Source organism: Phaseolus vulgaris, chromosome 6 (assembly GCF_051622355.1).
Source record: "Phaseolus vulgaris cultivar YP4 chromosome 6, ASM5162235v1, whole genome shotgun sequence".
Classification (NCBI taxonomy): Eukaryota; Viridiplantae; Streptophyta; class Magnoliopsida; order Fabales; family Fabaceae; genus Phaseolus; species Phaseolus vulgaris.
In genome coordinates this window covers 30,506,563-30,533,169 of record NC_143503.1, presented here as the reverse complement: position 1 = coordinate 30,533,169, position 26,607 = coordinate 30,506,563, and the positions used below count along the sequence as shown (strand labels likewise).

General features: G+C 31.2%; 3 protein-coding genes across 4 annotated transcripts; all 3 read right to left on the bottom strand.

Annotated features, from left to right (window-relative positions):
• Window positions 1-1,013: 1,013 nt before the first annotated feature.
• On the bottom strand, window positions 1,014-3,614 carry LOC137832062 (O-fucosyltransferase 23). Its single transcript, XM_068640041.2, has 2 exons — window positions 3,278-3,614; window positions 1,014-3,043 (listed from the first exon to the last, which is right to left on the bottom strand). The coding sequence occupies exon 2, from the start codon at window positions 2,887-2,889 to the stop codon at window positions 1,564-1,566; it is 1,326 nt and encodes a 441-aa protein (XP_068496142.1). The 5' UTR covers window positions 2,890-3,043; window positions 3,278-3,614; the 3' UTR covers window positions 1,014-1,563.
• Window positions 3,615-11,348: 7,734 nt separating this feature from the next.
• On the bottom strand, window positions 11,349-15,764 carry LOC137832060 (putative E3 ubiquitin-protein ligase LIN-1). Of its 2 annotated transcripts, none has more exons than XR_016521586.1 (7): window positions 14,419-15,764; window positions 14,167-14,305; window positions 13,135-14,075; window positions 12,909-13,056; window positions 12,481-12,746; window positions 11,909-12,218; window positions 11,349-11,657 (listed from the first exon to the last, which is right to left on the bottom strand). XR_016521586.1 is itself a non-coding variant. In XM_068640039.2 (7 exons), the coding sequence occupies exons 1-7, from the start codon at window positions 15,441-15,443 to the stop codon at window positions 11,554-11,556; spliced, it is 2,922 nt and encodes a 973-aa protein (XP_068496140.2). In that variant the 5' UTR covers window positions 15,444-15,764; the 3' UTR covers window positions 11,349-11,553. The 2 variants fall into 2 exon arrangements, 1 of the variants encoding a protein (XP_068496140.2); XM_068640039.2 differs by having other exon boundaries at window positions 12,481-12,735.
• A 2,146-nt stretch (window positions 15,765-17,910) lies between these two features.
• NPR3 (NPR1-like protein 3) lies at window positions 17,911-22,027 on the bottom strand. The gene is made up of 4 exons (XM_068640038.2): window positions 21,166-22,027; window positions 19,992-20,745; window positions 19,109-19,312; window positions 17,911-18,369 (listed from the first exon to the last, which is right to left on the bottom strand). The coding sequence occupies exons 1-4, from the start codon at window positions 21,712-21,714 to the stop codon at window positions 18,104-18,106; spliced, it is 1,773 nt and encodes a 590-aa protein (XP_068496139.2). The 5' UTR covers window positions 21,715-22,027; the 3' UTR covers window positions 17,911-18,103.
• Between the last annotated feature and the right edge of the window lie 4,580 nt (window positions 22,028-26,607).

Genomic DNA, 26,607 nt, shown 5'->3' with positions numbered 1-26,607 from the left:
AGATCCCAAACTCGTTCGAGAATAATTATGTTATGTATGAAAAATACATAAAAAAAAATTGCTATAACGGATAATGTGGTCACTTGAAGTCTAACCTACAAATCATTGTTTTTTTTTGGTGTCATTATCATATCTTTGATATGTTTGGGTTTGTGTGTGGTTCTATTTTTGTCTCTTTGTTGTACTGCTGAGTCTGGTCCAGCCACCATTTATTTATGGGCCGGATACAGACAAATTTAATATAAAAAAATACTACATTTTTTATTGTTTTAGTATTTTTTTTAAATGTTATTAATTTAATTAATTTTCAAACATGCTTTATTTGGATTAATTAAATAAAAGCTAAAAAAGAGAGGTTTTATTTTATTTTCTCTTATTCATTTAACAAATATGACTGCACTTTATCTTGTCTTGGACTCAGCAAATTAACAGCGGAAAAAAATTAATTGATGATGAGTAAATTTGAAATATTCATATTTGTTTTGATTCTCACTAGAAAAAACTAAATATGAGAAAATATATTATACTCTGTCATCAAATCGCCAGTAAGTACAATACTTATTTTTTTTTTAGTTTTCGTGATAATTAATTTAAAAAATATATCAAAGATTATTTGAAAACAAAATTCTTCCTCCAACACTAAATATGATAAATTAAAACGACTTGTCCAGAACATTTATTATTTTTAAGAAGTAAATTAACATGATTCAAATAATATTTTTTCAAATATAAAAAACAAAAATAGAATTTTATTTCTAAATTTGAGAAAGCAAAAGCAGGTTCACTATAAATTTCTAGGTCTAAAAATCATATAAAGCCTTGCTTTTAGCAATGACTACTGACCAAGTTTTATTGAAAGTGTGAATAAGAAGAAAACTTTATGAACCGAAAAGTTAGGTATCTCAAATAATCCGAGGTGACTGACTTTAATACCTAAATAAAATCTCGCCTAAGTCAAATTCTCAAGATTAGAAAAACCACTAACAAGTTTTTGCATCAATAAAGGAATCAAACACAAAATCTGATAGATTATGAGTCTCTTCTTTACTAACTAAACCTTGGTAACAGTTAATTTCCAAATATGGAATTCTCAAGATCATTTGCAGAAGAAAACAAAAGAGGGTTCACTTTTTCTTCTTTAATAACTAAAATGGGCCCACTCTGTGATCTCTCAAGTGTACAACAAAAATAGACACGACCAGAATACAGGTATAGAACTCTTCTCTCAACCTTCTGCAATTCTCTCCCACGTGAACCCAATAAATCAACAGTAACACCAACCAAACTATTAACACAAAAATGTATAAAGAAAACAAAACTTAACCTTTCTGAACTGAGAGTTTTTTAACAACCAAACAGTGTCAGAACTGAGAAATTTGTTTCAAAATAGTGGGCTCAGTTTTCACAACGAGAAACTGTACCTCAAGTGTGTTCACTACATCAAAATCCATCTTTCTAAGTGTGGATATCATGCCCAGAAGTGAAATTGTTGAGCCACAAAAAAGAGGCTCTTCATCTACTCAAAAGGTTTGTAGCAGGAATAATTAATTAGACAAGGGACTGTTAACAAGAGATGTGATTGGTTCCATAGCTGATTGCTTGAAGATTTGATTCTGACATGTTTGTAACCCATCTCATTGGACCGTTTGATGTTCCTAGTACGTTGTAAGCATAAGAGGGCCATCTTACATTTTCTCCGCACAAGTTGGTGGCATTCATTCTGATCATCTTCTGTGTTCTTTCCAGAGCTATAAGACTAGAAAATGTTGAGAAACTGTTTCCCACAAAGGTATCAGCTCTTAAACACACTTCATAGTCGATTGCAGACTGAATTAAATAGGGATACTTCTTATAAATTCCATCAACACCAAGTTTCTTCTTCTCAAAAGGAAGAAACCCTTCTTCCCAACCTTCAAGTATGGAAGAATTGTTGAGGAGTTTATCAGCAACAGCAAGATAAACAACAACTGGAGTCTTCAAACCAGCAATGTTCCTAACTCTTTCCACTATCTCTTTCTTGCTACTGCAGATTTGATTCGTGTTCAATCGCCTCTCTAAATTTTTACAGTGAATCATCCAATCAATTTCTATCCTCATGTGCACAGCAACATATGGAAGGGGCTGAAAAGAAGATGCATCATTGATGATACTGTTCTGCATTTCCACTGCTTCAGTGTTGCCTGTTATCTTTCTTCTAACAGCTCTAATCCTAGACACAACTCTGTCTGCTTCCTTAGCGATCTCTTCAGTCAAATCCAAGCATTCAAAAATCATTGCATAGTCCTTCACAGGCCAATGATCATGCCACAAGAAAGGGTTCTTCCCTACAATCCGAATTACCTCGTGATCATCTAAATAGCCCTTACCATGCTCCTTCAATTGTGACAAATCTCTCTCCACTGTCCACCTCCTGCCACTTCCCTTTTCCATTTCCAGCACTTCTGTTCTATTCGAGACATCTGAATAGCGCCCCAACCGGACAAAACCATTGCAAAGGGTATTAAACTTATCAAATTGGAAAACCTTGTCAAAGGAAATAGGTTGCAAGAGGTCAACTTCTTTGTAAAACAATGAGGCACTAAGGCTTGGCATCAACAATGTTCTATTCAGCATTCTGGCAGTAAGAGAGGCCCTTGCAAATGCAATCTTCTGGTTGTTTAATCCCCACACAATCTGGGGAACCACCAAAAACTTATCTTGCCGAATTCCAAAATCGAAATTCAAAAATGGAGTGCGGATATATACAAAGTTGCTCCATTCAATCCTGTCAAAGCCAGGGAAGGATGGAAACAACAGTGCTCTAAAAATTAAAACAGTAACAAGTAAAATCATACATTTGCTGGTTACTGAATTCATTGTGCTGGCTGAGAACTTCGACAACACTTCCATTAAAAACTCAGATTACAGCATCACTTACAAAATTGATCATTACCGATGTGGAGAAACCAGGCCAACAAATTCGAAGGTCAGGATCCAATTTTGAAGGACCCCACAATCTGACTCGACTGATGAAAGGAATAACGATAAAAGCAACAATGAATATCTACAAAAGAAGAAGAAAAATGACGGGAATCAGCTATGAAATTGTGATGCTAAAAAATGAATTCTGAGTATTAGTCACGGCGATACTTTCAAAGGATAAAAGGAAGAAATGAGAAAACAGGCACCACAAATAACGCCAAAACAAATGGCACACATGTGAGAAACATCATCATAGCCTATTCCTGTAACGACCCAGAAATTTGAAAAGCAAAAGAAAGACGAGACAATGAAGCACCTTGAATAAACCAAATTGGGAGTTGAGAATCGATGGGGGTGTGATGAAAGGTGAAAAAGGAGGGAGCTTGAGCGAAAGAAGAGTATTTGAGAAAGATGGGAAAGAAAGAAAGAGTGAAGTGTTGGGAATAGAGAAGAATGGACAAGAAAAGTTGGTAGAAGGAGAGAGAGAGAGTACAGAAAAAGAGAAGGGAAAAGTGAGGGAATAAGAAGAAGGCGAAGAGGACAAATGAGATACGATGTTGCAGTTGCAGAGGGAATGGCTAATGTGTAACAGAGCCAAAAACCAAGGCCAAAGTTGCGCATGTTACGGAAACGCTTTAACCACGTTGCCCTTTTTTCTTTTCCCATCTGCGTTTTCCTTTTGAAAGTCGTGTAATTTTAATTCAATTTTCTGTAAATTATCAGATTTTTATTTTATTTTAAAATTAGATAAATCATACATATCAAATACGATTTAATTTTACTGAAATTGTGAATATCTATGCTATTTTTGTAAATTTCACATAAGTTGTATACATTACATTGTTTTTTTTAACAAAAATTATTTTATCAAAAAATATATACGTAAAATACAAATTTAATTAAAATATCATAAATTTTAAATACGATATTTAGTAAGTATAATAATTAAATAGAGATTAATTTTGATTGTTAAAATTTTGGTATACCAATTTAAAAATTATTTATCAATATTAAAAACTAATTTAGAAACCAATAATATTTTAGTCTCTAAAATAGTTTTTAATTTAGTTACTATAGCAATTAAATTTTTTTTTTTTTAATTAATTTTTATTTCATAATTTTCTTGTCAGTGATAATTAATTTAATTCCAAAATTAGAAAATAATTATCTATTTAAAAAGAATCAAAGTGAAATTACACCAGTTTGAAAAAATAATTTTTTTATAACAGTTTTTAGGTTAGGTATCCCAACTTGACATCTCAACTAGGCTGACATTTCAAGTAACAACAACATTTACGTATAGTTGACCCAAATAAAAACATTTATTTTTTATATTAATTATTAAAAGGTAGAATTTAGATATTTAATTATTTTAAGTGTTCTTTGTTCATTATAATTAAAATTTAAACTTTTACTATAGGATTGAGCAAGAATCATCACCATCTTTTTTTGGTTGTTTATGGTAATATTATAATTTCTCAATTAGTTGTAATATACACTTTATTGTTATGCTACCTCAAAACTCTTTTTAGGTATTTTTATCCCCAAATTTCAATTTATTATTTTAGTTCCACCACATTACATGTCTTGTATATCTTTATATTATTATTTTTTTGTAAATTTAAATTTAATTGTATGATGAATGGTCCATTAAGGAGACTGATCTTGTGGTGAACAAAATTGTTGAAAAACAGTGTTTTTTGGGTGTGAGCATGCTTGTAGTTTAAGCTTTTTTAATTGAAAATAAAATATGGTTAAGAGATGTAAATACATGGCATGATTAACTTAATACTTCTTATAATAATAGTTGTCATTGAGGTTAGTTCTTTTAAAAGTAGACTAAAAAAGTATGCATAATACCAAATATAGGTATCTCTTTCATTACTAGTAAATATATACGGTATATGATTTACAAGGTAGTTTTAGTATTTTAAAAATATTAACTTAGTGATATAAACAAAATAAGGTAAAAGAAGTATGATAGATGATTGGAAATATAAAATATATAAGTACAAATGAAAATAGATAATTTCAAATGATTGATTGCAGAAATAGTAAATAATATGATATGTACCTTAACTAACTAGCATTTTTATAGAGATCAATTTTAAAGGTTGTTAATATTTTAATAGGTTTGAAAATGATAAAATAATAAAAAATATCTTTATGAATAGGTATAGTCTACCTATGTATCGGGTTGGTTAACATGTGAGTTTTGGTTTAGTTCCCCATATTTTTGTATTTTTTTTTAATAATATTTTTTTCATCTGATGGCAGATGATTGTTGTTATTTGAGGTATCAATCTAGCTGAGATGTCAAGTTGCATAATGATGTCTAACATGAAAACTTTTATAAAAAAAAAAATAATAGAAAATATCATAAATTAAATTGTAGAAATTTGGATTGAGAGATATTATCTGATTTTGAACTTAAGGCTCTATTATAGTGTTATTCTTAAAAAATAATTTGATAAGTTAAAGAAAAAAATATATAAATTATTTTTAACTCGATTATATTAAGATACGGAACGTTTATATAATTGTACTACAAATTGAATTGAGTAAAAAGAATTGTAAAAAAAATAGTGGATGTGATCAAATATTTAACTTTATAAATTATTGTATAAACATGTGAAAATATTATTATTCTTAAAATAAAATTTAAGTGATGAGCATTTACTTTTGTTATGTCTTGTCTTTGAGATATTGGCAATACATTTTTATTATAGGAGTAATATACATTTTTAATATACTTTTTTCGATCCTATTGTATAACATTATTTCTAAATTTTATATTTACTTTTTCTTCAATAAAAGGTTTTAAAAAATATCTCATATTTAATGATATGTTATTTACACTTCAATATAAAAATATTTATCTGAAACAAAAGTTGCTTCTAATGTAAAAAAAAACAATGTTTTATTTTTATGATTTGGCGTTTTATTTTAAACCTAAATTCTTAAATTTATTGTCTTGTAAAAGTTTTATAAGACCTAACTTAGATTTATGATCTCAAATATGATTTCTATAGTAAAAAATATTAAATATAATAATAGTTAAAATCTTCATAGTTAACTAAATATAAAAATAAAATAAAAAATATTTTAGATATCAATATATTATTTTTAAATAAAAATTTTCATGTTATGTATCAATACTTTTTTCCAGAATGATCCCAAATGAGAAAATTATAGGAGAGCCACACTCTAACTATGCAACTTGACACATCAAGTAACAAGATATCAATATATTATTAATTTTTAAAATAATATATAATTTAATCAATATACTAATTAAATATTTATTTATCTATTTTTATTTAATAATTTTTTTATAATAAAAGAATTAAAATAATATTAAAAAATATTAATTTTATATAAAAGTGAGAACCATTTACAATAACAACATACTAACAAACTAATAAAAAAATAATAACCAATTATATATAATACACTCTTGTACAAATTTCATAAAATATTTATAATAAATTAGTTAGTGACTTAATAATTGATTTTAATTTTATTCACAAATATATCAATACTATAAAAAGTTATAAAATGTTGATAATAATAAATATTTTATCATTTTCCATTAAACAGGGGAATTTATTGTTTTTAGTTTAACCATATTGACTTAGTTTTACATCAGTTGTTTATTTTTATTTATTTTTTCTGAAAAATATATTTTTTGTTACAGTTTTTAAATGGAAAACTTGGTAAGTACAATTCCTGGACATTTGTCATGTTTGGATATATGTGATTGTAATTTTATCACTTTGTTGCAGTGATGAATGTCACGCACTAAGGTTTTTTTTCTATGACCTAGTTTCTTTCGTTATGTTGTATTTTTTTAAAGGTTAATTAAGGAAAGTGAATTTTACAGTTTATAATATTTTAAAATAAATATTTTACTTAATTTAATGTTCATGCTAAAACCTTTATATTGTTTATAGTTGAAAGTTTCTTTTAAACTGTCAATTTATTGTATTATATTATCTTGAAAAAATTTCATCTCATAAAATTAGGGTTAAAAATGGACTAGACAAGCTGAACTGTGTGGAACTTATAAAATTGATTTATTCTTTAAATTTAGAAAAAAAATCATTTATACAATATTTTCTTATTTGTATCAATATTTTATTTCACCTTTTTTTTAAACATTTTCTTATTTGTTTATAAGTGAACCAGAGGACCACACCTATTAAACGTTAGATTTATCTTAAATTTATAATTTTAGGCGTTTTATATATGAATATTTCGTCAGTTCAAACATTTTTTTTTAAATGGATATCAAGTTTTTATATGGTTCAACTTTATATTGGGCCAACATATCATTTTGGTCCACTTTAGAACATAAAAAATCTATTTTTAAAATTTTGTCATATCAATAAAATTACCTTTAATTTCAATATAAATAAATATGCATTATAATACTGATATTTTATAAGCAATTTTTTTTATGTTTATTTTATATAATTATTGTTTTATAAAGTGAATTTATTCATAAGTATACTAGTACATTCAACTTAAATCCATTTAGGCTAAAAGATGGATGGGTCAGAGTAAAAATACTTTAATTCAATTTATATTACAATTTTTTTTATATATATAACCTTAGTTATTTTGCAAAACTTCTTTATTCTGAGCAATTAATTGGACCTATCATCTATTCCTTCCAAAACCCTTTTTCTTGGGAAGAACTGACTTATCTAAAGAAGAGAAGAAGAAAAAAGAAAAAGTAAAAATGGTTCTTGGTGGTAAGAGAGGACACAAAGTATCTTAAATATGGAAAGGAAAAAACAAAGTGAAGTTTTAAGGAAATATTTTGTTTCATTAGGCATGTCAAAAGTGGAGGATTAATTTGTAGTAATTTTGAAAAATTAATGGAATGTGAGTTGGTTTTGTTTAACTAAATATAGTAAAAAAATTATTGATATATGTGATTATTAATGAAAGTACGTAGCCTGTTTTTTTAATAAATTATCTTTAGGTATATCTTTTAAACTATAAATATTTTTATTAAAAGAATTAGTTGAGAAAATACAAATATTCTTTTATAATATTAATTTTTAATAATAATTGTAAAAAATTCAAATATTGAATCTAAAAAGAAATAAGTAATGTATTAAACAATTCCAACAAGTCCACTTGGAATCATTTCCTTAAATCTCCGTAGATTCATAAATAGTAAATTATTTTACCCAAAAGAAAGTATGCATGTTGTGGTTATAAATAACAGTTATGAAAGTGGTCCACCCAAAAATTAGTCTCTTTAATCTGCTATTGTTTAAAATTAATGTAAGTTTCATTTGAGAATGAAATATTCATAATTTTGTGATCCACGTATTTGACCTTGATAAGCGATAACATGTTAAATATAGAGTAGAGTAAGTGAGGGTGTGCTTTTAGTATATACAAGACACGTGTAGGTAAACAAGTTTAAAATTCATTACGCTGTAATTTTAAAACATCAAAATACAACGTTATTATTGTTTGCTTAAATAAATCAACTATAAACTTTAAAATAATAACCTTCTAACTAAATACACATTAAAAAAAACATAATAAGTTTATTTTGTTTAGAAAATATTTTAATTAACTTTTTGTTATATAAATTGTTCCTATTATGAAGATGAGACTTAGTGAACTATTGAAGTTTTTGTCTTGGGCAGGTTGTTAGGGTTTCACTAGGATTCTTCTCGCTATCGTGCTACTCCTTCGGCTCTCAGTCTCGGGCAAATGCCAAATGGGAAAGGTACCTATAAAAGACATTCCGACGTTCAAGTTAGTAAAGAGGGTGTTCAACACTCAGGTTTGTGTACAATAATAATGACGTACCTTTGTTTCTTGGAATGTGTGTTATTTATATTATTTTAATGGGTTTACCTTATTGAGGTTTGATTAGTGAAATGGTTCACACTTATTGTTGCATTACCTCATTCTTAATGGTAGTTTAATTTCACTGACCTTGGTTTGAGCGTTAATGATTATATGTGTCAGTTTGCCAGGTCGTTCGTGGGTATTTCGGTCAGCTTGGTCAGGGAGACCGAGTTACGTCAGCGTATCGATCCGTCATATCAGTAAATAAATCAAAATAATGATTTTGTTTTTTTTAAAATATATAAAGTAAGGGGACCATGAATCCACCTCTTCTTTGGCTCTCTTCATGATTAAGGTGGTTCCCTCTCTCGGTGGGAAGCAAGTGATACCATATCCACAACTTTCCAAACGAAGTCCATTAATTCCCTAACACTTGTTGCGAAATTCTCTTATATGACGAGTTTTCCAATAGTTATCTTAATAGTCACGGAAACTTTTTAAGCTCTCAAAAAACACATAATAAACAAATTCATTCATGTTAACCTTCGGCCATTTCAACAACAATAGGCAATGGTTTTTAATGATTCAAACGGCTACATTACGCGATTCCAAAAGGAATCTTACACGAGTTTAAACTCAGCAATTCACAATTATTTTTTCAAGATTTGTCTTAACCATATGCAATTTGTGGTCCCTCCTTTATATTCTCTTAGATAGCATGTTCTTGAGGTGATCTTGAAGTGTGGTTGATATATAGTCCAAGGTTTCACGTAACATTATTATTCGAACATTGCATACAAAAAAAGTGCAATAAAGAGTGCACGTGATGACGTGAACAGTGGGAGGAGGGAAGAAAGGGGACCATGGATATTGTTGATGCACTTCCTCTAATGGTGTGGCTTGGATTGCTATCTTCTTTTGCAGTGATGCTGTTTTTAGTAGGAATGGGTTTCTCCCATATGCATTAGAGGACAATGCAAGAAACGTTTTGGGGCCCTGCCCATTATCATAATGGCTGCCAACTTATAGCAAAATCAACACAAGTCACATATATGTAACATTTATTTATGCAATGTCTTTTGGTCCAATCAACACACTTGCCTAAATGCATTGGGGTCCCCCAATTGAATCATGCTTGAGGACTCAAGAAAAGGATATATCATACCAATTTACATGTCATCAATGTTATTTGGAGATATTATATTAATTATAATTATAGTATATAAAAGAGTGTAAATCTCATTTTATTATTCGATTTTATAAGGTTGAAAGTTCACTTCTTCATATTACTACATATCAACAAATTAATGACATGTTTGGTTAGTTATCATAAGTTATAGTATAAATTGTTAGAGATCTCACATCGACTAGAGATTAAAGTCTTTCATAGTATATAAGTGGGTGCAAACCTCACTTCATTGAGCCGGTTTCATGAGGTTGAATTAGGCTTAAAGTCCACTAATATTATTTTTGTTTCAATAATCAAACTTATATTACATAAAAACATTCTCAAGGTAGATAAATAGTTATATCTTTGGATGGTGAGTAGAAGTTTAGTTAAACAAAGGTTAGTTATTAATTATGAATGGAGAGAGCTTGAAATTTTGTTAGGAGAAGGGGAAGATAACACTAAGTTGTTGATTGTGAGTCCTTTGTAATGAAGTAATATTTGTCATCCTTGTGGGGGCATCATAATTAAATAATGATGGATGACAAATGTACAAGTGCACACCATGTTAGTTGTTTCCACTCAAATATATCACTCAAGTGAAAGAGAATAATTATTTGGTCTATATAGCTTTGGTTGAAAGTTAGATGTAGATGTTCTCAAATGCTTCTATTGAAGATGGTTTTTTTCAATGATAATTGAAATTTCATTTCCAACAAGTGCATTATCAATAATTACATGTAGGTATTGATACAATTTCAAATGGTCATGTCATGTTAGAAGGCCAATTTTTCAGGTTGGAGCTTACGAAAAAATTAAAGAACTGTTCCCTCCAAATTGGTTTCTTATAATGAATGATCCAATTATGTGTCAAATTATTTGATGCAGTTTGTCTGCTATTCTTGACAAGAAATGAAGATTTTATTTTATTCAACAGATTCTGTTTATAAGAAGAGATGGATGCTCAGCATGTTGCAGTCTGGAACAAACAGTTGCACATGAAGAACTGAGTAAGAGATAACTTGTTATCCATGTGTAAACACATAAAATAAAATTTGAAGTTCAATCTTTTGTCTTCTATTTCCTCTGTTAACCACGTGAGGGGGTGAATACAGGACAATGTGCCATTAGTACAAATTTTGTTATCTATGCCAAGTTGCATGTTTCAACACTTTTAAAGAGATTTTAACTTATATTTGAAGATCTCACGTCAACACTTAAAATTCACTTCTTAGTAACTGATCTAAAAACTTATTTCATTTTATCTTCTCTTTTTTCTCTTCCAGAAGTATTTATGGAGAAAGTTGTCCAAACATATCCTAAATGCACTAAACTAAAGTCACTTTTAGACACTCTTGTGTTCCCTTATTTCTTCAGTAGTACATTTGGCTAGACAAGCTTTTGAGAAAGTGAAATCATAAGTTATCTTGAATAAAGCAGATATTACGTTTCCTTTAGTACAAATATATTCCCTTTCAAGCTAATCAACTATACAAGACAAGGATGAGTACAATCTCACTTATATTATCAAAAAGAAAGAACATTGGAAGATTCAACAAAATGAAGCTTCTTGCTAATCATTGTCTCAATTTCAAGCTTCTTTTTTAGAAGATTGCGATGAGCTCGTTGGCCGTCCAAGTCACTAGGGAGAGATTTCTGAGATGTGTGAGTGAGTCTTTGTCCAAAGATGGTACGGCGGAGACACATCCTGATAGCAAGGACAAATGAAAATGAACAAAATTCAAAAAAGGACATTAAACTTTACAATAAGAACCTGTTATGCAGCTATATTTTTATGAACAGTATAAAAAGTGTTTTACACCAGTACCATGTAATTCAAAATTTATCGATTTACGTACATTTATTTTCATGGAAGACACCATGATGAAAAAGATAAAGTGTGGGAGAAAAGGAGAGTTTGGTATAGCTTAGGAGATGGTAAAAAGTTTTCATATATACCTGAATATTTGACAAGATATAGCAATGAATATGATGCTAGCACTCTTTCCTCAACATCTTTATCATAATTCAAGGATTGTAGTAATTGTTGTCTTAAGATTGAGAAAGCCATTGGTGGCAACATCGTATCTTCAATTAAATTGAGGTAGCTGCTCATCCATGAAATGGTTATCAGGCTTGCTCGTGCTAAACAAGGGATTCCATTGGCTATGGTATCTGCAAGTGCTGATAATAAATTCTTATTTCCATTTTTGAACAAGACACTGGCTTTTCTTTTTTGCCAACTTTCTGCTTCCTCCTCCTCCACATTCTAACAAGTGACATAACCAATCAAGAATTTTGATGAGCTCAAAACAGAAACAGTAAGTACTAGAAGCAAGCTCTCATATATGGAGCAAAGACAAACAATAATGCATGATTGTAGTTTTTACTTGTGTGAAGATTTTTATGCTGTTGTTCAATTAGAAATCATAGTAGATAAGACTTTTAAAGTGATTACTGAGTCAAGATCCTACCATATATACACTGTTAGTGAATCCTAATTAAACTACAGTCTTTTAACCAAAGTTTACCTGGTGAATTGAATCATAAACAACATTATCCGTGGCTGGATATGAGGCTTCAAAGCAAATTTCTCTGAAACCTGCTTTTTGTAAAAGAGATTTTTCCATTAATGATTCCCCTGAATGAGAAAAGTGACCTCCTAACAGGTATAGAGCTCGGGCTGATTGCTGTTGTACTCTATCATTACATGTTTGACAATTCAAAGCTGCTACAAGTGCCTGGATTGCTTCTGATCTATATAAGCTTCCCTGGAAAGGATCTTCCTGCAACACAACTGCTATTGCATTTGTGAACTCTTCAAGACAGGTAAATCAATTTAATATAGAATCATAGAGAAGCTACAAGTTACCTTCTAGAAAATAATGAAATTCACAGAACTTAGACCATTGTCCATAACCAATATTTCCATAAAGTAAGTTGAATGAAAAAGAATTACCATAAGATCAAGCAGCAACAATATTACTGCAACTATAGGGCGTTCTTCAGGTGGAGCCTTCTCAAGGTAAATGAAGAAAACGTGAATTACGTTTATGCCACCCCATCCATCTTTTAGCCCTTTTAAGAAATTTAAAGTCTTCGTTCCTCTGGTATGAAATTTAAGTCCTCTTAACATTTCAGACCAAGAAAAAGAAAATGTAGAAAGGTAAGTGACAAGCGCATACCTATCAAGGTAGAGCAACTCGGCTAGCACAGACAAGGCATAGCCACTGGAATTTTGTTTACTCCCAACAACAATGAGTTCAAGTAATGAAGTCTTGTTTATGTTGTCAGCTAAGAAATTTCTACAGCTTCCTTCGGCACGAATGCAACATGAAATTATCATAGCAGCATTGTTTCTCTCGTGGACCTCTCCTTCGATCCTTGTCATTAGAAGGGTCAATCCCCCAAGTGAAAGAACTTGCCTGGCATTTTCTAAGTTCTTGTCTTCATCAAAACCAGTAAGAAGTTGGTCCAAAACATAAAATGCTGCCACTTGAGGACTGCATTGTACTGTGAAGAGGGTCTGGAATTTGTCTCCAAATTCCAGCACTCGAAGTATTAATGGCACCCATTCTGAAGATAGCATCTGCTTTGCCTTTGGTTGTGACAGATAAAGCAGAATTGCAGCCTTTAGAAATAGACTAGCGCTTCTTAGAAGCCTCACAAATATTTCTAGTTGAGGATCGGAGTTCAGTATAATTTGTTTAATTGCACCATTCCTTCCTATTAACTCTGCTAAAATTGATATGATCAATTCAAGAATCTCATCATTTGTTGAGGAAAATAACACCTCAAGCATAGCTTCAACTACACTAGGCCGTGTTAGTGCTTCTTCAATTAGAGGATCACCAGGAGAGTTCAACCACGCTTTGGTAATCACACGAATAGCGAATTCACAGTCACTTAGAATATCTGATGAACCTATGGTTGTAATAGCTCCAACAAAGTCTCTTGAAAAAACAGTTGAAGCATTCTTGGGTCTACGGTTGCTGTTGTCGAAGCTTTCCTTTGGCATGAATCTGCATGAAAGACACTGAAAATAGTCCAATCTCTGCGACGCCGGCCATAATTGAGCTTGATTCTTGCCAAGTTGACTTGATCTTCCAACAAATACATCGCCTTTCTGTAAAAAGTAAGGAGATTACATCAGAAATGAAATTCTGTAATTTGAATAAGACGGTTTCCATCTATGAATTGAAAGCACGGAAGATAACCTGAACTGAACTGCTTTTTAATTCATCTTCATACAACTTTTCATCAATCTCTTGGCCTGTAGTAATTCTCAACACTCCAGTTTTGTCACCAAGACCAGAAGGTTGTTTCTCTAGGTTGGAGCCGAACACTGTCTTGTATCTGTTGAAGAAAACCATAAACATAAAATCACATTCATAACTACAAATTGCACATATTTGTTTCTGACAGAAAGATGGTTGTGGTGGTGAATGTAAGATGTTCATATCACTTACAAGTTTTGGTTGATTGAGGAATTTGAAACAAAAGAATCTGAAGACCTTCTTGATAATCTGTAACTTGGCCTTGATGGCAAAGAGACATTAGGAAGAGGTGGCTCACTGGCCCCAACTTTAAGCCATTGCTTGTAATACTCAGCAAACAGAATAGTCCCACTATCAATCTTTTCTTTGTAAACTTTGTTGTGCACCTTCATTTTCTGTTCCTTCTCACCATGAGCTTCATTTGAAAAGAGCTCAAGCCCAGTGTTGTACCAAATTTTGACATGGAGAAGATGGGGAAGAAACAAATGCTCCCAAAGGTCAGGAAGCAAGTAGGTTCGAGCAAAACTTGGAGAATCACAAAACACTTGCAGTAAATGCTTGGAGGAAACTCTATCATTTTTCTGCAGCTTGTAAGCTATTGCCAGGTACAGTTGAGCACAAGCTGAGAGATGTGAATTTGACACACCAAAAGTTGAAGCGTCCCTGGAAGTTTTAGAATTCGAAGTAGCAACAACGGTTAAAAGCTCAATGGAATTCCTTAACCTTTTAATCATCCTCGTCTGTTCCATTGTTCCTTGACTTTCTACTAATCTGTCAACTTTCTTCATACCCAATTCCATGTTCACAATAACCTCATCACCTGAATCCTTTCTTCTTCTTTTGTCCAAGAGAGAACTACACTTCTCTCGGATTGTTTTCCTGAAAAGATCATCTTTCACATATCTTCCTATGTAACCACTGAGGACAGCAATCACTGCTCCAATGGCAACTTCATCCATCAAGGGTCCTACCCTTGTTGAATCTGCTGACACCAGTGACTTAAAATTTGATCTTTCCGAGGCAGAACCAACCCTTTTGTGTTGAGAAGAAGACACACTTTTGGCTGAATCCTTCTCTGCCTTGTGCTTAGGTGAACGAAGGCCTTTTGGATCATGACAGATGTATGCAGGAAGTGGTTTTTTCTCATGTTGTGCAAGTTTGTGTTTAGGCCTCTTTGGGGTTGGACATTGGGCAGAATATTCTCCAAAGGGAGCCATACGATGGTGAATGAGAAATGAGTTGAAAGAGAAGTATGAAGCAAGAAGAGCTTCAATGACATTCTTGGAACTCGAACGAAACAAATATAAGAAATAAAACAGTGACAGCTAGAGCAGAAAAGAGGCACAGCAATGAAGACAAAGAAAGGGTTGGATTTGGTGAACGGTGAATCTTTAGGCTTTGCTTGGATTTGATGATGGATATGAGAGAGAGGAAAAAGATGAATTTGAGAGGTAAAGAGGTGAAAATTAAGATTGTTTGGACCAATGAAAAGTGAAGAAAGTGAGAATGATGAGAAAGTTTATGAAACTTCATGTCATAATTGAAACTGATGAAATTGTTAATTTACAATTTTGTTTATGAAACTTCAAATCATAATTGAAACTGATAAATTTACATTTTTGTCCTTAAGGTTAAAATTATGATTTTTTTTTATCGATAATAAACAATAAATAAATATGAATCATTTAGGGGTGATTCAACCCTTATATAAGAAGTTACCCATAATCTTCATCACAAGACTTACTCCAAAGTTTGTCAAAACATAACTCTCCTAGCTAACACAGAGGAAGACATCTAAGGAAACAGTCAAACAGCTTGAATGAATACGTCATGAGATCATTCTCATACAAATCAACGGATCTATATACCAATTAGAAAAGGAAAAATTCGCAAACTGTGACTTAGATGTAACTCATGGTCAAGCTTTTAATTGAATCAAAGCAAAAGCTTCTAGAACATCCACTACTTCCGTTAAAAATAACCATGTTTCTATGTTTCCAAGGTTGACACCATATACATATGCATTCATTTAATATCCAAAAGAATTATTACTTTATTATTTTATTATAATATTATTTTACTCTATAAAATCGTTGTAGGATAGATGTATATGTTAAGAGTGGTTCCAAAAATGAAATTTTCCATTTCTAAATTACAATGTTTTGATCTGTAAAAAGCAAATACCCCTTTGGACCACCTTACTCATGTGAGTGAAACTGTCACCACATTCCTAAACAAGAGTCACTTGCAATTGCAAATTGCCTTGTTTGTTTAATTAGACCATGCGCATGGTAAGTACATCTGTGCCATTCAACAATAGCAGTTAAACAGTATTTTATGACTACCAAAAATACTATTTTAATTATCAGTTATTGTTTTTTTCATTAACAACACAGTACCCTTTATTTAACTTGGTACTGTTTAATGTTCCTGTTACGAGTGATGTCTATGGCATGTGTCTTTCTGCTGGTTTTTCCCGCAGATAGTGGCTTTAGTTACTGGTCTCTGATGCTGTCTTGTTTGACCTCACTATTAGATTTTGTTTTTCTATACACTCACTTGCTAATTCTATAACTTATGTATAGCATACAGAAAAGTACTTTTGCGTCAATTAGCAATTTTAACAAAAAAAAAAATTTGATTTCAGTACTACCAAAAAGAACTAATTTAAAACTATTATTTAGAACCTCTCACTAAACTTTTTATAGTTGATTCTCTAATCAGTTATTTATCACTTTATATTCTGCTACGAAGCATGGGTGGTGATGGTTCTCGTGGTCCTTCATGCAGATAGTGGCTTTAGTTAATGCTCACTTCTGATACTTCCTATTTTGGCTTCTCTTTTGTTTGTGTTTTTTTTTCTTAATCCCGTTTAAAAGTGTTCTAAAGTATTGATTTAATAATAATAATAAAATTATTTGAAATGATAGTGCAAGTGATTAAGAATTTGAGTGGGATCACTTTGATAACACTTTTCAACAAAAAATTTCCACTTTTTATTACTTTATTAATATCACAATCTATATTAGTCAGCATATTTTTCTCACAATATTTATTTTTAGAATGAAAGGATGATAAAGTGTTTAATACTATCAACAATTATTTTTTTTAATATGTATTTATGTTATAATTTAATTATTGACTAGATTAATAAACTGTAGGCATTTCTCAGTTTATAAGAAAATTGAATTAATCAAAATAATATAGCATACCATTGATTAACAATTAAACTCTATTAACAAGGAAAAAAATATTAATTTGAACTGGGTCAACATATTTTCGAATAATTTAATCTGTAATCTTGAAGTTAGCAAAAGCTTATTTACTCAAGGCCTAATTAAGTTTTACCTACCTTATAAATTTTGGTTATTTTTAAATTTGGTCTCTATTAAAATTTTGTAATATATTAAATAGTCAAAACATTTTTCCATTCAATTCGCAGTTGTTAAATTTATGTTAATGGTGGTATCAAAGAAACTTTTCTGAAGTGCGTTATAATGACATTCTACAAATTTTATATTCACATCCATCATCGAGAACAATTGCATTTTGTTTGTTTGGATCTTTTCTTACATGTTAAACGTAATTTTGATTAATTATGTTCTTTTTTAACTTAAATTTACTTCTAGAAGTTTCAGTGGTAACACAACACAATCTTAAAAAAGAATGCAGAATAAGAGAATCTTAAAAAATTACGAGCATAAAGCATATGAAATTATTTTGAAAACACTGGTGTTGATTACACAAGACATCACCTCCTTGTTTCACAATTTTACAGATGAGTTGGTGGGAAGGGAATGATGAGCTTGAGCTTCAGAATTTGCACTATATATAATATGTATGTCAAAATCAAAAACTGCTATGTATGGTTTTACTGTTACACTTTCCTAGCTTTGTAATGTACAACAGAATCTTTGAGGGAGGATGAGGAAGATGAAGATGAAATGCCAGAGCGGCTAAACTCGGTCTTGTCCTTGCTGAAGGCCTTGTGGACATCATCTTTAAGCTCTATGAACCGTGTTCTTTTGATTCTCTGCTCTTCTTGAGTACCCTTTTCAAGATAAAACAAGTCAGGTAGGTCATCCTCCATGAACTTGTCCAGCACATCTGAGCAGTGTGGGAAGTAGCGCCGCCCCATTTTCACTGTCACCACCACCACAACATACAACATATAATCAGAAACATTATCCAACTGGGTACAAATTTACAAAAAAAACAAACAGATAAGATTTCTGTAACCAAGTTAGAAACAAATGTGCTTGTTTAGTTCTTTAAAACCAGTTTCTATAAACTCAGATTCAGGTAAAGTAATTTACTCTGCAGTAGTCTTTGTACATGTTCTCATTCTCTTAAAAGAACAACATAAATTTATAGATGAGGAGTACGAGGTTGAAAAGTGACAACAAAATCAAGTAGTAGACTTTATATAACCTTTCTAAATCAAGCACTACATATAAGGACTTGTGTTATCAGTTATTTTAAAAACTTGTCCATCAATCACCACACAGACAAAATTGAAAATAAACATCCAAAAATCTGCACTTGATTAAATGCCCAGATACAAGCCACTAGATTTTTTTAATCATAAAATGTATTATTGAATAAGAAAAATATTGTTGAATGAAAGCTGAGTATTTAGAGTAATGAATGAAAGCTTACAAAGAATGTACACAACCAGAATAGAACATGCATGAAACAGAAGTGATCTCACTACCCAACTGGCTACGAATTTGAATGACAGATACACATGTCAAGAGCATCACTAAAACAAATTCTCCCTTGTTGATTCACATCAAATGATATATTGAAAAAGAAAACACTGCTTAATTACAACAAATAGCAAAAGGAAATTGAGATCTAACTTTATAAAGACTGTAATTACCTGTCTTCATAAGGGCTTCCATTCTAGAAAGAAGTCTCTTATTTTGCACTATGGGAGTTTCATTGAGATCAACCTCCCTCAAGTTGCCATTTGAAATTTTTGGGTTTGATGCTGAGAGACCAGCAAACTCAGATGTTGTCTCAGCATGCGCAATGTCCATGGCTAGTTTGGCTTCTGAAGGGAAGAAAAGTCTTGCCAATGCCACTGCAGTAGAGAGCAATATTTACTTTTTTGAGGGTTTGAGCATAAAAAAAAGTCACATAAACACAGTAAACCAGTTAAACATTAGAATCTAAAGCACACATAAACTCCTTTAACAAATAGCATGCCTTTTGTTTCTAATCTTATTTCATTTGCCAAAGAATTAAAAAGAACCCCTCAGTTCAAAATCCTAAACAGTCACATTCTATATATTACATAAAGTCAGCGTGGCTTTTAAGTTATCTAAAGCCTAACCTAACAGTCCTTATGCATTACATAGTTTACAATACAAATTAAACAGTAAAAATGAACTGGTAAGTCCTGAAGTCCAATAACAAAAGGAGTCAAGAACACAAAACCTAATAATTCATAAATATGTAGTTTGCAGGGGATGTTTTGCACACAAAATGTTCCTCAAAAAGGAAAAGCAAGATCCTTGATTACCAACACGTCCAGAGGAGAAAATTATTCGTAAGAGAAAGAAAAGAAAAGAAGAATCTAACAATGAGAAACAATATCTTTACTATTTCCTGTACTCAGTGACACAAGTTCGGAGAATTTCCATTCCAAGGCACAAAAAGCAAAGCATTTTAAAACATAGATGCTGGAACCATGACAACAATATATAGAACACAAGCAAGAAGTAAATGAACATAGTAGTTTCATGCGGAGGTCATCATACCTCTGTTTTCAAGGTATAGTAGTTTCATGTGGAGGTCATCAGCCATAGTATGGGAAGAGATACAGGCATCCCCAGCAAGTGGATTCCTCCGCATTTCTCTTTCAAGAACATCGATGCATATCCGATCTTTGTTTGTTTCTTTTCCCTGTTCTGTTTTTGCATGATAATTCTTTGGCCTTGTCAACCTTCTACAAATACTAACAGCACTCTGACCGTCAAAAGTCAAATCTGATGCACAAGCCCCTTTCGTGAGTAGGGATACTATGATGGAGGGCTCTCTACGCATGGCAGCAATATGAAGCACCGAGTAGCCCCGAGAATTCCGAAGATTGACATTAGCCAGCCCCAAACCAAGCACCTCAGAGACAACCTTGGGGTCACAATAGGCAGCAGCATAATGGAGAGCATGGGCTTCATCTAAAGTAATCTCTGACTCATTTAAAAGAAGTTTAACAAGCTCAACATCATCTGAGTCCAGTGCCTTGTGTATTCTAGTGATTCGTTTTAGAGACAAAGCATCCAGTGCAGAGGCATCATTTTCAACTTCTTGCTGAGGGTTATGGCGAAGCAATTTAACTTTCCCTGAGAGTTCATGGGGAAGCTCTTTGTCAACTGAAATCTGGTCAAGGTCTGATCTGGCCACCCTATCAATACATTGAGTGATGAGTTGACTCGATTTACAATGGAAAGCAACAGTAAGGATTGGAATGACATCTTCCACAAGAGCCTTTCCTATAAAGTTAAGTAGACGTCGCTGCAAAATTATAAGTATTAATTAGTACCTTGATTCTTAAGCCTGAACAGACAGAATGATGCCAGTAATTAGATGTGAAATTAATTTGAAAGTAATTTCCCAAGCATTAGAGCACAAGTCCATGAATTCATTAATTTAGAAAGATACTGTAGAGCTAAGTGTTATGCTTAATCCCAAGGCACGAGATGCTAGGAGTAAGGCATGTGCCTAAACAAACCAAGATAAATTAATTACAGAGTTCAATTCATACTCCTTTAGAATCAACAACTGCAAAATTAGAAGTAATTAATGATTTGATCAAGAAATGAAAGATGATTATACATTGAGGCACTAGCACTATTACTTGCTAAGGTACATGGATGCTTATATCATCTGGGAAATTAACAAAGTAAAGTTGCATGTTTCTGAGGTAGAATATACCTGGAAAAGGGATACCAACTCTGGTATTTGAAAAATGGAAGAGGCATACATCAACTCCACAGCAAAGTTAATTGCAGGTCTACAAGCATCATGAGCACATACATTGTCAACACATGTAGACACCTCCATTGGAGAGGGCTTGAGTTTAGCAGTATATACATAGCCCAGGAATATGAGGAAGGCTTGATATCCAACCTTGCCATAAGGCAACAAATCACTCATGTTATACTTCAATTTCCCTTCTTTTTCTGATGACCCCTTCTCTCTCTTGAATAATTCATGGAAAAACTTACTTCTAGAGGCAAGAACACATCGATGAACACTAACTGGAATTCCTTCCACAATGATGTCAGCATCACTGTAATCACAATCAGATTCAATCAAAAGCTGCTCCAAGTTGGAGCTAAGCTTGCTCAAACTGACAACCTCAAGGTTAGGTCCAGGATCAGAGACGTAAGAAGAGCATATGTTGTGACTAACTGAGCCATTTGATAAATGGGAAGATGATGTAAAGCTCAAAGAAGATGAGGGTTCGGCTGAATAAGCCATTTGTCAACAACTTGAGAACCTTATTGAGCCTGTAACATCTTCTACTCTCAAAAAACTCCTAACCTCAAACTTCCTCAAAGATAGAGTCCCAGAACCGTTTAAGTACCGACTGACGAATGGAATATATGTTACTTAACAAAACGCTGAATTCCCCAGCACAGACTTAAAAAAAAGACAACCTATAAAAAAGGAAAGTATAGATGCCGTGTAAACGAAAAACACTTATCTGTGAAAGTGTTAACTACAAAATCTCATGTCACAACTCACAGGACGCATGACATCTGATCCAACCCCTCACAAGATTACTTAACATAAAAAAAAAAAAAAAAAGCTAAAGAGACTCACTCTATTTCAATGGCGTTCAGACACAGACATGAAAAAACACAAATATTTTATACTCTGCAAAATTTCAACACCGGGAAGGTGCAAAAGGATCTAAGAACCCTCTGTTCAAACTTCCAAAGCCACCAAAACAGCATAGCCAAACCAAACCAATCCCAAAACTGATCCCAGACTGAATAACCGAAATCAGCACATAACTTCAGTAAATCATCAAAAAGAGAAAAACTTTCGTTCACACTCGGAGAGAGGGTCAAGGAACAGCAGCACCCCAGAACTCAATACCGGCATGAGATCAATCCAAATCAGAAAAAGGTTCGAACTTTGATGGCAGAACGCAGAGAGAGAAAGAGAGGGAATCGATCACCGTGCTGTAAGTCAAAGCATCAAATATGAGGAAGGTTCTGAAAGGGAAACAAAGAAGGGCGTGAAGGGTGTATGTTAACAGAGAGAGAAAGAAAGATTCGGAAATGAAAGGGCAACGATAATATCACGCGGCTGTGAAGGTCAAGTACAGAGCATCCCCGAAGTTTCCTCTTTCGCTGTCAAAAGAAAGAAGAGAGAGAAAGAGAAGAAAGCCATGTCTTGCGTTGCGTTGTGTGTTAACAGAGAGATGAAGTGGTTTGCATGACGCCATAGATGACATCAGCGTCCCCAGCTTGGGTTTGCTTGCGTTGAATCTGTCGTCACCACTCTTCTGCATACATCTTTCTGCCTCTCTCTCTTTCCCTTAACCTCCCAATCTTATGCTTAACTGTTACTATATTATCCACTTAAATTATTTCTTTTTCTTACCATTTTTTACTTCTAATAATAATTTAATAATTAAAAATCAAGAAACTAAATTTTTTTTTTTTAAGATTTTAAAAAATATAAACCAAATATAACAATAATAATGGTTAGGGATTTGCAATAATGGTGTTTAGGCCTAAACCTAACTCTTGTTGTAATATGGCATGTGAAAATGAAGATTACTTAACTTTGCTTTCACATCAACCCCACTTCCCATTTGGCTGTTCAGTCTTGTCTGTGGTGTGAATAATGGAAATAATACCTTCCGTTTTTGCCGACTCTACTCCACTTTAACTTTATTCTTTTTTCTAGTTTATTTAGTTTTCTTATTTATATAAAAGAGAGAAAGTTATTGAAATGTTGATTTATTAAAAAAATAATGATGTTTGAATTAATTATATTTTATAACAATTATAAATTGATGTTTTGTTATATAATTATTAAAGTAATATTTTTATATTTTTTTAATGGATTATATCAATCATTAGGTTTAAATCAAACGATAGAATCGAAATGGTTATGATACATGTTATGAAGTGGATTTTAAGTTTAACTCAACCCTACAAAACCTAATCATGAAATTGAGGATTGCACTCATTTATATACAAAGAGTTGTCCTCATCTCTAGTCGATGTAGGATCTCTATCGAAATGTCTGACAATTTGAGAAAATAAATATGTAAAAATTTGAAAAGAAATTAGAAAAAAAACGTATTTAAATAAAAATATGTTGGAATGATTAACAACTCGTACGTTCCTTTCACATCAAAACTTGCCATTTCCTTGTGTTGTGTTTAACCTTATTGATGCCATGCTCCCAACGCGATAACAGTACCTTTTGTCTCTGTCCACTCTAGAGCACATCACCTTTATCCTTTCTCTACTCAATTTAGGTTTTATTCATTCCTTTTTACTGCAGAGATGGAGGATGAATAGAAAACTAATGGTGTGTTTGCTATGATCAAAAACAAAGAAAATTAAACACAAGGAGATGATTTTGTAGGTTATGCAGTAGAAGAGAAAATGAAATGAAGGAAAACAAACGTGTATATAAAATGACATAATAATTTTAATTTTATGCATGTTCTATTTTGATCGAGGATTAGGAAGTAAAGTATAAATCAAAGTGTTGTATTAAATATAAATAAATAAAAAGAGATACGTATAGTGAGAAAAAGCTCAAAACTATTGAGTTGAAATTTTATGTTAGAAGTATATATTAAAAATAGAATTTTGTGTTTTTAATTAAAATACAAAGTAATTTGTTCTTACAAATTATTAGAAATTTCTTGGTACTTTCTTAAGTTTTTTATGATATTATTTTTAGTTGACGATGTCGTGAGATCTTCGAGAATATACTATTTTAGTATTTAAGTTATTATTAGATATAAAATAAGAAAATGTATTAAATATTATTTAATGTGTACTTTCATCTTAAAATAAATTGTTGAATTAACCTTAATTTTTAGATAAAATTTTGTACTTTAATTATGTTAAATATTTTGTAAAGCCTTTTATAAATATAAAAAAACTCACGTAATTTTAAAAGTATTCTGTTAATAATTTTGACGAAACCGGTAGATAATTGATTGATAAAATTATTATTAAAAACAGTAAATGATAATCAAGCCACAAAAATGTGTGTTTGATAAAAGTGTATTAAATTGTATAAAGTAATTGGATATGATATGTGGGTCAATATTTGGTGACATGTTATCTGTATTATTGGTGGAAGGATGACAGTGTGGTTCCAATTAATTATTCAAACCACATGCTTCTGATTACTTCATTCATATATTAAAATAATATTATTTTTTGGAATATGAAACAATGTTTTTGGACGAGCATGCTATTGTTTACAATCTTCTGATTATTCGTATTCATTAGCATATCTGATTTTGCTTCTTGCAGACTTTGTTCTACGGAAGGATCTGTGCCGTTAGATTCGATCTTATATCTATCTAAGAATTTTGTTGTTTTTAAAATGAATAAATGCGTCAAATTTGAAAATAAAAATTATTTATTAGACCCGTGTCTGATTTGAAAAAAAAAACACAGGAAATGAACAACAGAATTTTATATTATTAATTGAGAGTTTAGTAATCATGTATTACTAATTTAAAATAAAATATCCTCGAACAATAAAAAAAATTACAGTTAATATGATTTAAAAATAACCACTTTACTGGTCAAAAATAACTATCGTAAAAGTTAACGAACTTAATAGTTATTATTGGAAAATGCTGAATATTTTGTTATTGTTGATGCATATAACTTTTTTATGAATAGTTAATGTACTTTTGTTATCTGTTTATCTTTAAAACGATATAAGATAATTATATGTTTTCAATTATATTATTATACTTATCTAACTTTCAGGCAACAAATAAATTTGGAGGATGGAAAATAGGAGTAACATTCATATTTATATAAAAAACACTTTTAATTTCTTGATATAAACTTGATTGTCATTCCTTTCCCATTTATCATAAATAAAGAGGCATGAGATATTTAAAAATTAAGGAAAGATAAGACATTATTGAAAATATAATCTCTTCATTCTTAAGTAGAGTAATGCACAAACACAAAAAAAGAAATTAATTATTTAAAAATTAGGGAAAGCAATGTTGTTGAGAATACATTATCAACGAGCATGGTAAAGTTGAAAAAAAGAGATAATAAATGTATTTTTATGGTATAATTGAAAGATAAAAATAACATGTTGAACCCCATTTTAGCCGTCCAATTAAAAGTCTAAATCAATGTCTAATCTCACTCATAAATTGTCAAAGGAAATTAATCAAATAGTATTATTAACGACTTTCTGTGAACTTACACCAAAATGGTATGGTGTGGTCTATAGTAAACTTTTCTTAATTTTTTTTCTGCCAGTACAAAAGGGCTATGATGATTCCTAATCAAGTTTCTCTAACCCCAGTTTGTCAAAATTACATTAAAAAAAACAATTCTAAAATAGATTTTTAAGAGAAAAAGAAATTAAAATATATAAATATATGATTTTTTTTCATAAATTTTCAGGCGACAAACTAGAAATATTTTTTTTTTAAAAAAACTATATGGAACAACTTTTACAAAATATTTATTTTATTTTATTTTGGGACAGGAGTTTATTTGAATTGTGGAATTGGTTTTGAAATTGATTCTGTTTCTGAATATACTTAAAAAATTATTAATTAATTTTCACAAAATAGGCTATAAGCGAGGTGTTTCTCCCAACTAAGTGTGGAAGCAAAGGCTCCAATATGTCATCGTTATACCCAATGGCCCAATAAACACACTTCAATTAAGGCAATTTCTTCCTGCACCACCATGCATTTCTTCTTGTACCATACTTCAAAATATATCCAAAATACTCTTTGATATATTTTATTCAACATTTTTTAATTTAAGAAAGTGGAATCCAGAGACTTCGAAGATTTCCAAAAGTTAAAATTTGTAATTATTTGATATATTTTATCAAACATTTTTTTAGTTTAAGAAAGTGAAATTAAGAGACTCCACACTTATTATAGAATCCAAAAATTAAAATTTGTAATTTTTTATACTTTGGATCGCAGAATTCGACATGAAAATTTTCAAAATTTTTGAAAAATGTAGAGTTCATTGAAATCGAAGTGTCCATACAATTTATAAAACCTATTAGATTTTGGTTTCTAGCATTGTGCCACCAATTGAAGATCCATGGAGTTGGTAGGGGATATTGTGCAAGAGTCGAGCTTAAAGGACAAAAACCAAATTTAAA